General features: G+C 46.9%; 1 protein-coding gene across 1 annotated transcript; it reads left to right on the top strand.

Annotated features, from left to right (window-relative positions):
- The first annotated feature begins 394 nt into the window (after window positions 1-394).
- Window positions 395-7,439, top strand: LOC125425382 (glycoprotein hormone beta-5-like). Its single transcript, XM_048482995.1, has 3 exons — window positions 395-527; window positions 1,537-1,744; window positions 7,238-7,439. Exons 2-3 carry the CDS (start codon window positions 1,538-1,540, stop codon window positions 7,424-7,426), a joined length of 396 nt encoding a protein of 131 aa, XP_048338952.1. The 5' UTR covers window positions 395-527; window position 1,537; the 3' UTR covers window positions 7,427-7,439.
- Window positions 7,440-13,031: the final 5,592 nt, after the last annotated feature.

Below are 13,031 nucleotides of genomic sequence, written 5' to 3'. Positions count from 1 at the left end.
ACGTCTTGGTGACTCTTTGCATTGGGTGAAAGTCTATTCCCAGCACAAATAACCATTGCTTAAAAAGTGCCAAGAGAGAGAAAGAGCGAGCCAGGGTGCTCTTTGTGGATCCTCCCTTTTGTCTTTGCAGCTAAGCCTTTCCTTTCCAGGGAAATTGACACCCAAGAAGCCGACCTGACACAATTGTCAATGCAGAAGGGCTGAAAATACCACGAAGAAGGCGGGAAGAGGGGCAAGATTTAACGACTTGCTCATTCTTTCCTTCCCTGAAACTCTACGGCCCCGCCACTTCCGGCTTTAGGTCTTTGATGCTGTGGCTCGTTCGTGTAAGGATCTGCCTCTGTTGTGATTTGACTGACAAGACCCTCGTCTATAAATATGAGCGAAGAGGCATCCCGGCAGCAGCTTGGAAAGAGATCAGCCGAGAGCAAACCCTGCCCAGAGGCAGCTGTGTTGGTCCTCTGACTTTTGTGATCCGTTCTCTGCAATTTAGAACTGCGACAAGCACCAACCAAATCAGGCAAGAGGTATTTGTTTTCTTTCTTTCCTTTGCCCCTGGGTCAGCCAGGAGATTGGTCAGAAATGGCACCATCAAAGGTCGCGCAAACATTCTTCGTTCAATGTGACGAGGAAATGGAGAATGAGAGACATTTGGAGGTAGTTTGCCATTGCCTGCCTCCAGTGGTGGGATCCAAAAATTTTAGTAACAGGTTCCCATGGTGGTGGGATTCAAACAGTGGCGTAGCGCCAATGGGGCTGGGCGGGGCACGACGGGGGCGTGGCCGGGCATTCTGGGGGCGGGGCATTCATAATTTCTCTATTACTGTAAAAAACTCTTACTGTAAAAAAAAGTTCCTAATTTCCAGCTGGTATCTTTCTGTCCATCATTTAAACTCATTATAGCAAGCCCTATTGTCTACTGCCAACAGAAACAACTACTTCTCCTCCAATTGACTGCCTGTCAAATACTTAATACTTTCAAATACTTAATTTTGTTTGTAGAAATCAAAAGAAGGATACTTTCCTTAAACCAGGAACTTGACCATATTTCTAAAACATGTTTTTAAAACAGCCCAACAGGGAGAATGATCCTGTTTTCGCTAACCAGCCACATAGGAAACAACAGGACTTTATGATTTTTGGACCTAATGGAATTTCTAAGGGAAAAGCAGACCCAATTAGTAACCCCCTCTCGGCACACACAAATAATTAGTAACCCACTCTCGGGAACTGGTGAGAACCTGCTGCATCCTACCTCTGCCTGCCTCTGTATAGCAGCCCTCAATTTCCTTGGTGGTCTCCCATCCAAATACTAACCGGGATGGACCCTGCTTAGCTTCCAAGATCTGACGAGATCAGACTAGCCTGGACCGTTCAGAGCAACATGCTCTTAAAAAACTGGATCTGAACCTATTGCTCAGGTAGTACTGAAGGTCCAAAGCCTAGCCATTCTCCATTTGGAGAAAAACCACTTTCCAATTTTGTAAGTCAGTCGGTAGCACGAATGTGTAAACTACCTTCCCTCTTCTTTTGCAGCATGAAGTTCCAACAGGCGGCGCTGCTGAGCACGGTGCCGCTCTTGTTCCTCGCCAATTGCATATTCGCCTCCAAGCCTTCCAGTGTGAACCTGAAGACGTTCGTTGGCTGTGCGGTCCGTGAGTTCACCTTCCTGGCCAAAAAACCGGGGTGCCGGGCACTGCGCATCACCACAGATGCCTGCTGGGGCCGATGTGAGACTTGGGAGGTAAGGATGCACCGAGAGAACCATCTCAGGGTGGAGTTGCCAAATCTTGGCAGGGAAATTCCTGGATATTTGGAGTTGGCGTCTAAGGAGGGTGGGATTTGACCAGAGGACAGACCTCAGCGATATATCATTCCAAAGGAGCAGCATGGCGTGGGAGGCTAAGAGCTCGTGTATCTAATCGGGAGGAACCGGGTTTGATTCCCAGCTCTGCCACCTGAGCAGTGGAGGCGTATCTGGGGAATTCAGATTAGCCTGTGCACTCCCACACACGCCAGCTGGGTGACCTTGGGCTAGTCACAGCTTCTGGGAGCTCTCTCAGCCCCACCTACCTCACAGGGTGTTTGTTGTGAGTGGGGAAGGGCAAGGAGATTGTAAGCCCCTTTGAGTCTCCTGCAGGAGAGAAAGGGGGGATATAGATTCAAATTCTTCTTCTTCTAGGTTCTAGGGAAAAAGCCGTACCTGACTGTTCCCTTCCGAAAAGCACTTGGCAGTCACCAGAAAAGGTGTCATAGGCCTTTGGTATCACTCTGCGAACCCCTAGTATCTATTGCAGACTTTGCTTTTAATCTCTTCCCAAATCCCTTTCCACAGGTATGAGCTCTAGGAATTTCTCAGGGCCAGTGTTGACCTGCTACTCAGCTGTTTCGATACTGGAGAGCCAGCGTAGTGTAGTGATTAAGAGCAGGTGCACTCTAACCTGGAGAACTGGGTTTGATTCCCCACTCTGCCACTTGAGCTGTGGAGGCTTATCTGCTGAACCAGATTAACTTGTGCACTCCAACACATGCCAGCTGGGTAACCAGAGGTGGGATCCAGCAGGTTCTCACAGGTTCCTGAGAGTAGGTTACTAATTATTTGCATGTGCCGAGAGGGGGTTACTAATGGGTGATTTTGCCACATGATTTTTGCCTTAGTTACACCCTTCCTCTCAGCAGTAGCGCGCAGAACTTGAAGTAGTCTGGCAGGAGGTGCACTGGCGTGCGTGGCAGCCTGCGCCTGCGTGCATTCGTTTCCCGCCAAGGACCAGGCGCAGCGGCTGCGTCCTTGCCACAGCCCTGCCCAGGAATGCCCCGCCCCCGGAATGCCGGGCCACGCCCCCTTTGTGCCCCGCCCAGCCCCATTGGCGCTACACCACAGTTTGAATCCCACCACCATGGGAACCTGTTACTAACATTTTTGGATCCCACCACTGTGGGTAACCTTGGGCTAGCCACAGTTCTTCGGAGCTCTCTCAGCCCTGCCTACCTCACAGGGTGTTTGTTGTGAGGGGGGAAGGGAAAGGAGCTTGTAAGCCCCTTTGAGTCTCCTTACAGGACAGAAAGTGGGGGGGGGGATGAAAATCCAAACTCTTCTTCTTCTAAACCGAGGGACAGAGAACTTGTCCCGTGCTCTTTGGCGAAAGGGAAATAGCCATGCTCAAATTATCTAGCAATAGATGCTTGTGTGAGGATGAACGGGCCCAATCCGCTTTGTAAAAATGCACGCTTGCAAGACTGTTCACAGCCAGTTTTCGCAGACAAACGGATGACATCATTTGGCAACCAAATACCACAAGTCTGGTTCTGGCTGTGTGGAGAATCTGGTTTTCTTTCTAAAAACAATTCCACATGGCAGGTTCTTCCGCCTTGAATAAAACAAACACCCCCCCCCCCCCGAGTGTTTTCTGGCAAAATGTTTCTAACCCGTTTACGTAATGCTCTCATTATATAATTTCAAAAGCCTCTTAGGGCTTTAAACACTTGAGGGGAAACTGTCCTTTGTGACTCTACTTGACAGAAAATTCCTCGGAGATTAAAACTGAGCCCCTGATTCACAAGTGATACATTTTATTCCAGTTCCCCAGAATATCTTTATTTCTAATTTTGGGTTTGCCTCTGAATTGTAATTGTGCTGTGAGTGGAAGTGAAACAAGACTGCACATGCTAAACAGAACAAAAGAGTAGCTAATTTTAAACTCACGTAAAGCCCAATTTTCCTTCATATGCTTGGGAAGCCCCTGCTAGATATTACCGAATTAAAAACAAAACAAAAGAAAGTGCTTAGTTTTCTGGTTTGTGACCAGTGATGGGAAAAGCTGTGCTATAATGTTAGTTTACTGATTTTTTTCCCCTGTGTATATGTAACCTCCTATCTGTGGGTTCTGTGAACTTGGAATGAGTTTGCAACAACAACTTGGCAGAACTTGGAATGAGTTTGCAACAACAATTTTTAAAAACAAAATGGTTTACTTTCTTAACATATAACATTAAACATCAACATTTAACATCACACTTCAAGGTCCTGTTCAGGTTGCATTTTCAAGTCCTTAATTTACAGTCTACTGATACTGCCAAGTCCAATTCCTCTTTGCAAGCGGGTTGGCTCCTGAAGACTCCAAGGGCTTGATGAACAGGATTCCACATGATGAAGGTTTCCAGGAGAACTCTCACCCATTACAACCACAAAAAGAAACCCTGAAACAATAAACTCCAACATTTACAACATAGCAAAAATAAACAACTCCCTTCCCACTAGTTCCCAACAACATTGCAGTTACATTAACAAGGTGTTAAGGGCTTATACAACCAAGGTCCGAGTCTGGTAGCCTTGTCTCCTCCAACTACATGAGGTCTGCTGCAGCCTCTTGCTGCTTTGAGTCTCCACCCCTTTCTGGGTCAACCCATTCTGAGCATGGGGATTACATATATCTCTGGAAATTCAAGATCCTGCAAATGATCTAGAAAGGTCTTTGAGACTCCTTAGAACTTTAATGGAAATGCGATATAATGGTTAAAGTGTCAAACTAGGAATGGGTCCTTTCTCTTCCATGAAGATCTTTGGGTGATCTTGGGCCAGTCATAGTCTCCTAGCCTAACGTACCTCGTAGAGTTGTAGGATCCTGAGAATCACGAGGGAGAAGTGAAAGAGAAGAATGGAATAAAAATGTGACTACATGACAGACCATTGCCTTCCCAACATGAGACTGTCGTCCCTAAGATCCAGGGAAGACAACTTTTGTATTCTGTGGCAAAGACCATAGAGACTGGAGGAAATTCCTAGACCATCACTATATGCAAGCAGGCAAGTTCCCTCCACTCCTCAAATCCTTTATAGTAAAAACCATAGAGACTGCGGAAGGCAGATGTGAAAGAATGTCCTCATCCTCGAACTCCACTATCCCTAGGTGCGTCCTGAAAACTGCCCAACATTTGACGAAGCAATTTTGGGAACCGTACCTGAGCTCTTTTGCCAATCTCTGAAACGCTGCCTGCTATGTGGAGAGGCAGTCATTGGAGAGCAACACATGCAGAGGGTAACAGATCTTTGGCTTGCAAACTCACCACATGTAGCTGCATTGCACAGATGTCATAAGAAGTTCAGCTTCTGTGGGAGAAGAAGAAGAGTTAGTTTTTATACCCTGCTTTTCTCTTCCTTGAAGGAGTCTCAAAGCAACATACAATCACGTTCCCTTCCCACATAAGAACATAAGAACAAGCCAGCTGGATCAGACCAGAGTCCATCTAGTCCAGCTCTCTGCTACTCGCAGTGGCCCACCAGGTGCCTTTGGGAGCTCACGTGCAGGATGTGAAAGCGATGGCCTTCTGCTGCTGCTGCTGCTGCTGCTCCCGAGCACCTGGTCTGTTGAGGCATTTGCAATCGCAGATGAAGGAGGATCAAGATTGGTAGCCATAAATTGGTACACACAGCGGACACCTCGTGAGGTAGGTGGGACTGAGAGAGCTCTGAGAGAACTGTGACTAGCCTACGGTCCCCCATCAGGGTTCATGTGGAGGAGCGGGGAATCAAACCCGGTTCTCCAGATTAGAGTCCACTGCTCTTGTCCCCTATGCCACCCTGGCTCAGAGTTACACAGGAAAGCTGTGTTGCTTTGCCAGCCTTATAAATAATGCCTAAGGGTGGCTGCCGTGACCCGGATAGCCCTGGCTACCCCAATCTTGTTAGATCATGTAAGCTAAGCAGAGTTAGCCCTAGTTAGTATTTGGATGGGATCACTAAGGAATTCCAAGGTCACTACACAGAGGAAAGTAATGGCAAACCACCTCCATACTGGTACAGTGGTTAAGAGCAGGTGGACTCTAATTTGGAGAACTGGATTGGATTCCCCACTCCTCCACATGGGTGGCGGACTCTTATCTGGTAAGCCGGATTTGTTTATCCTATATTCCTGCTGGGTGACCTTGGATTAGTCACAGTTCAATGTACTGTCGAAGGCTTTCACGGCCGGATTCAACTGGTTCTGGTGGGTTTTCCGGGCTGTGTGGCCATGGTCTGGTGGTAACAGACTTTCCTCTGTGATACACCTCTGAAGATGCCAGCCACAGATGCAGGCGAAACGTTAGGAACAAGATCCATCAGACCACGGACACAGAGCCCGGAAAGCCCACCATAACCAGTAGTCACAGTTCGTTCAGAACTCTCTCAGTCCCACATACTTCACAAGGTTAATGTCTGTACAGTACAGTACAGTACAGTAAACCTGTATTAGGCATAAATAATTCTGCATACAGTATGTTTGTATGATAAACAGCAACACAACGAGGAATCCAGTACACTAAGTTAGGATAAGTTATACACAAACTTTCTGGAGACCTATCGTGATATCCATATGTTAATTAAAACCGATTTGAATGACTTCTCATGTTTATTACAATGACTTGAGCCTCAGACATTAAATCAATGTAATTTAGATTATTTGATACATTGAGGGACACATTGTAGTACCGTCTTTGAGATATTACTTCCGCTAGATATGTAGCGACCCTAAAGGTTATCTCAGAAGATGCATCACTAAGTAAATACTTCACTACATAAGCCGATGGCAAATTTGTTTTAGCTTTAATAATCGGGATTATATAGTGACTACGTAATGCAGAGTGTAGCTGACATTCTAGGAGGATATGCTGTATTGTATCCACGGCATTTACAGAGCATGGGCATAGTCTGTCAGCGAATAAAACACCTTGAAATCTCCAGTAGTCACAGTTCGTTCAGAACTCTCTCAGTCCCACATACTTCACAAGGTTGTTGTGAGGAGAGGAAGGGAATAGAGTTTGTAAACCCCTCTTCTTCTTCTTCTTCTTCTTCTTCTTCTTCTTCTTCTTCTTCTTCTTCTTCTTCTTCTTCTTCTTCTTCTTCTTCTTCTTCTTCTTCTTCTTCTTCTTCTCCTTCTCCTCCTCCTCCTCCTCCTCCTCCTTCTTCTTTTTCTTTTTCTTTTTCTTTTTCTCCTCCTTCTCCTCCTCCTCCTCCTCCTTTTTCTTTTTCTTCTCCTTCTCCTTCTCCTTCTCCTTCTCCTTCTCCTTCTCCTTCTCCTCCTCCTCCTCCTCCTCCTCCTCCTCCTATAAGCCAGTTCATTGGGTGCAGAAACACTTCTCTTTCACTGCCAAACGGTTGCACATGGTGACTCAATCAAGACCTGTTATGAGAAATGAAGGAAAACGTCTGTCTCTTGCCAGTCCTAAGCCGAGGTCTCTCTTTTTCTTCTCCCACGGACAGAAACCAGTGCTGGACCCACCATACATCGAAGCGCACCATCGGGTCTGCACGTACAACGAGACCAAGCAGGTCACCGTGAAACTGCCGCACTGCGCAGCCAACGTCAACCCTTTCTACACGTACCCCAAGGCCATCCGGTGCGGCTGTGGCGTGTGTCTCACCTCCACTACTGAATGCGAGACCATCTGACTCCTCGAACGACCTCAGCGCAACCTTTTGGGATGCTTCAGGCAGAATCCTGCCCAGGAGTAAACTGCAGCAAAGAGTCAGTGATGGCAGAACTGTCCCACCTCTGACATGTTTCTGCCCCCTGACTCGTATTTACATATCAAGCTGTGTAACATAGTGGTTGAGCTAATAAGTTATGATCTGAGAAGATGAACTTGCTATATTGTCTTTGGGAAGCCAAGCCTCACCTGCACTGTAGGTATAATAATACTGGCTTATGTTTAGAGGCCAGAGGTGGGATCCAGCAGGTTCTCACAGGTTCCCGAGAGTAGGTTACTAATTATTTGTGTGCGCCGAGAGGGGGTTACTAATTGATTTTGCCGTGTGATTTTTGCCTTAGTTACGCCCCTCCTCTCAGCAGTAGCGCGCAGAACTTGAAGCAGTCTAGCAGGAGGTGCACCGACATGCATGGCAGCCTGCACCTGCGTGCATTCGTTTCCTGCCCAAGGACCGACGCAGCGGCTGCATCTTTGCCACAGCCCCAACCAGGAATGTCCCGCCCCCGGAATGCTCAGCCATGCCCACGTCGTGTCCTGCCCAGCCCCATTGGTGCTACGCCACAATTTGAATCCCACCACCATGGGAACCTTTTCCTAAAATTTTTGGATCCCACCACTGATAGAGGCGTTGTAAAGTGCAGCAAGTACATGAAGCACCTTAAACGCTGAAAATACCACGTAAATGAAACTTCTTCTATCAGTTGAGAATGCTTCCTGGCAAACTGCTGTTTCCAAGGCCTGTTTGGAACAGACTGATAAATCCATTTTCAGTACAACATACATTCTGTTCCCGCCCCCCCCCCCCCAAGTTAATCTGTTTTTGGTGCCCTGTACTTGTCTAGGACAGAGTGGGGGAGATACAAGTCGAATCGGCAGTTGAACAATAGGAGAATCAAGACTCTAACTCCTCCCTTGGGTTTATCTAAATCAGAGTACTTGCTTGTCTTAAGCAGATTTGAAGCTGTAGACTGTGTCTTCTCTTGGCTGCTTTCAAGAAAGTCCACTGTGACTTGCATCCTTTCAGTTCTTTCAGTCTTTGTCTGGTTCTAATTGCTGTTAACCTTAACTTGTGCTCTATGGACCACCATATACGTCACAAATATTCCAGTCTCCAGCTACCCTTGGCACCTTGCTCTGACTGACTGGCTACAACTAAAACAGGGAATTGCTGGGTAAAGAGGGAAACTGCCTTTTGGGAAATGTCTTAAAGGGACAGGGGCTAACTAAAATACCCTCCTTTAGAAGACTTAACAATGAACTAAAACCATGCTAACTATGGGGAAACTGTAGCTTAATAGGGAAATAACAAAAGCCTCTGTGGGGGCATGACACATTCAGAAGTGGAAACTTGCTTTCAGAGAAGGATGTAATTACACCTTAAAAAGAGATTGGTTTCCATCATGCTATCCAGAGCTAAAACCAGGGCAGGTGGATCAGGTTGGGAAACTCCCAGATATTTGGGGGTGGAGTCTAGGGAAAGACAGGGACCTCAGTGGGGTGCCATGCAACAGAGTCTGCCCACTAAAGCATGCATTTTGTCCAGGAGAACTGATCTCTGTAGTCTAGAGATGAGCTGTAATTCCAGGGAATTCCATCTCCTACCAGGAGGTCCTACCTCTATCTTCCTCTCTGGCTGAGAAGAGAGGTTGCCAAATAATGGCAGCAGTGAGGGGAACCTTTTGCAAGGGAGGGGGAATGAGTGGTGCAAAAAAGGTTAAGCCCCCCTCCTTATTCCTTGTTGGTTCTTCCTTGCAACTGTTCTGCCAGTTCCTGGTGTGAAAATCCATGTTTAAAGAATGGCACCCTACTCCCCCACCCCTTTAACATTCCCTCCAGGAATCTCTGATAACAAAAGGGTTATGGGCCCAGACTTGTAAGACTACCAGCCTCTAAGTGGGTCCTGGAGTACACCTGGAATCGATATCCAGATGGCAGAGATTAGTTCCCTTGGAGGAATGACAGCTTAGGAAGGTGGATTTTATGGAACGTCTTCCACTCCCAAAGCTTTGTCCATAAAACTTTGCTTTGTTCCAGGAAGATTACCCTTCTTATCATTGCCAGAGGGTTGATTTCTCTTACAACTAGATCCCCCAAATCCATGGCAATTAGCACTTGGATTTCCTCCTTGAACCCGATGTGCTTCCTATGAGAAGTGCTGGCTGTTTCTCCCTCTCTTCTTGGACCTCTTCACTTCTGGAATGGTAAATATCAACCCCCCCCCCCCCCCACCCCACTATCGCTCCTCTGTTTATTTCCTAAGCATCTTAAATTCTGTGTGCTTGTGAATGTGTTTGTTATGATTTTTGATCCTTTAATAAAACTGTACAATTTTTTGCTTCAGTTCTGGTTCTGAGTGAATTTCTTGAGGGATCTACTTCTTTATACACTGGTGGAGATTCCTTACTCCTCTTGCATTGCCCATTTGTTTCCAGCTAATCCCACTCCCCACCCCCCACTAATTAAAGAAACTGTCCAGACCAATTCAGGTAACAACTGAAGGATTGTCCTACATACTCCAATATCGGTGAGGCAGTATGTCAACAGACCATGGTCAATTGCGTCAAATGCTACTGACAGATCTAATTGCAGCCCTGATTCGGTGGTCTCAAGAGATTGTCTGGGAGGGCTACTTCCATTGCATGGCCAGGTCAAAAGCCAAATTGGAATAGATATAAAGCCAATGTATCATCCCAGAAAGTCTTTAGCTGCTCTGCTACTGCCCTTTCAACCCCCTTCCCCAGAAATGATAAATTCAAGACCAGGTGGTAGTTGACTAGATCTAAAGCACAGGTGTCAAACTCTGCGGCCCTCCAGATGTTATGGACTACAGTTCACATCATCCCCTGCCAGCACGATGCTAGCAGGGGATGATGGGAACTGTAGTCCATAACATCTTGATAGCGGAGTCAGAAGTGATTTATTCCATTTCTGATCTTGCTTTTAAATAAAGATGGAACTGTGCTTTATTTCTGTGTAAGTTAGGTAGGAACACACTGTATTAGGTAGAAAGTAGGAATTATAGCTATCTTTTGTATTTGCGTCTGCATGGAACCTCCTTGGCTCAAGGCAGGAGTCCACCCCTGCTCCACCTGGGCATGTCCCTTTCATTTGTAAAAACCCTGAATGGACGGTGACAAAGGGGACCCCGGAAGAAGCGCCTCCATCTGCCTAATCCCATCGACAGGCAGATAAGGGTGCCATCGTCATTAGGTTTCGTTTCCTGACCCTAAGCACCCAAAGGACTCTTTTGTGCTCTTCCCGCCAGTGCCTACGTCATCGCCTCGCCCTGCCTTCAGCGCGAAATTCAAGAAGGGACTGCCCAATGGACTCTAATTAGGTGTATGATTGGTTGTCATGTATTCTGTGAATGAATGGTTGTAGGCTATCCTGTATTCCCCGGACTCCCGGTGGGAGAAAGGGTATTTAAGATGTTGCAAAGCTGCTAGGCAGCGCAGTTGCCGTGGAGCAGAGGTGCTGACACTTAGGTCAGCATCTCAATAAAACATTCTTTTATTCACCATACTCGCTGTGTCGGGTCCCGTTTCTGTTCCCCTGCGCTGCTGAGAGCTGGGTGGTCTGGAGCTAATAAAAGTTACCAGGCAGTGCGGTAACAATCTGAAGGGCCGCGGAGTTTGACACCTATGATCTGAAGGATCCAGCAGTAGCCATGCTGGCAGGGGCTGATGGGAATTGTAGTCCATGAACATCTGGAGCACCGTAGGTTGGCCATCCCCTGGCCTAGGATCAAACCATCCCTATCCAAAGGATGAGCCAACTCAGCTCTGAATTCTAACTGGGGCATTCAGAAAGAGGACAAAGATCCAGCTCTTTCTTCCCGAGGAACTTTTAATGGTCTAATAAAACCTTTCTCCTTCCCCACCCTCAACACCGCATCTGTTAGAGGAGTGTTATGCGACTAATCAGGATCCACATTCTCCATCAGCGCTTTTGATAAAGGTTTTATTCCTCCCCGTTTGTTTAAATTAGCTAGCGACTCACTGAAAACCGAGACACTCTGGCTATTAATAGCGGCTTTATCAAGGAGTGCTCCAAATGTCTCCTGGGCCGTTCCATCCTAGCTTCTGCCCAGACTTCTGTTCTTTGCGGGCAATTAAAATCATTCTGGCGAGTATTGATGATCCTTGCTTAGCAGACGTTAGGGGTGCAAATCGTGATCTGTCATAACCCACTACATAAGCCCACCAACCCTGCAGGCTGGCCCCAGAAGAGATTGGGTGGGCTGCATGACTTTGCTCTCTCTGGAACGACTGATTTACGTGTGACGTTCATTCAGACATGAGCTGGGAGTTCCAGGCTGAGAGTTTATTTCCCAGGTTTGTGGGAGCTGAATTCTAGTGTAGGTCGGTGTAAAGTTTGGAGCCCCACACTAGAAGGTCAAGGGTATAAATCCGCTTTATTTGAATTAGGAGTCCCATTCCCCTCAGTGATGGTGACGATCCACTCCTCCTCCCATTTAAATTTTTTAGGAATTTAGAAATTAAAAGAATACATGCAACATGATGTGCAGCAAGACATCACATTCAGTAAGAAGGAGAGTTAGTTTTTATACCCTCCTTTTATTTTTAAGGAGTCTCAAAGAGACTTACAATCGCTTTTCCTTCCTTTCCCCACAACGGACACCTTGTGAAATAGGTGGAACTGAGAGACTGGAGAAAATTGTGACTGACCTGAGGTTACCCATCAGGTTTTATGTGGAGGAGAGAGGAATCCAGTTATCTAGATTAAAATCTGCTGCTCACATGGATGAGTGGGGAATCAAGCCTAGTTAATTAGAGTCCACCTGCTCTTAACTGCAAGTGACATAGGGTAGCTCTAGGACAGTGGTGGCGAACCTATGGCACGGGTGCCAGAGGTGGCACTCAGAGCCCTCTCTGTGGGCACCCACGCACCGAGTTCGTCATGTGGGGGGGGGGAATTGCTCCACCCACCCACCCACACATCTAGGCTGGCCTGGGCCGCTGGGCTCGATTATTAGCATTAAACCTAAGACCTAGTTTTGGGGAAGCAGTGTAGGTAACCCTGTTAAGCGCTGTTAAACCCCACTGATTTTCATGCAAAGAACTAAAGCGCGATCCTTTACCTGGGAGTAAGCTCGGTTGCTGGCAATGGGGCTTGCTTCTGAGTAAACCCTCCTAGTGTTGTGATTCACCCGTTCAAAGAGTTGCACGGTTGCTTCAAAGCAAAGCCACCAACTACCACCAAGCTTACTCCTGAGTAATGCACGCCTTGGAGCCAACCGCTGTTTCTAAAATAAAACCTACGTATTCAGGTTATGTTGCCGTGTTGGCACTTTGCGATAAATAAGTGGGTCTCGGGTTGCAATTTGGGCACTCGGTCTTGAAAAGGTTCGCCATCACTGCTCTAGGAAATGCTGGAAACTAAACGGGGCCTTTGGGAAAATGGAGAGAAAGGAGTTTATAAGACCCGTTGAGCCTCCATACAGGAGAGAAAGGGGAGTATAAATCCAAACTCTTCTTCTTGAGTTCCCAGAGGGATTTTTCAAGTGTATATCTGATTAAGCAGCAGTAGCGTAGGAGGTTAAGAGC

The sequence above is a fragment of the Sphaerodactylus townsendi genome, unplaced genomic scaffold (assembly GCF_021028975.2).
Source record: "Sphaerodactylus townsendi isolate TG3544 unplaced genomic scaffold, MPM_Stown_v2.3 scaffold_350, whole genome shotgun sequence".
NCBI lineage: Eukaryota > Metazoa > Chordata > Lepidosauria > Squamata > Sphaerodactylidae > Sphaerodactylus > Sphaerodactylus townsendi.
This window is presented reverse-complemented; position numbering and strand designations above follow the sequence as displayed.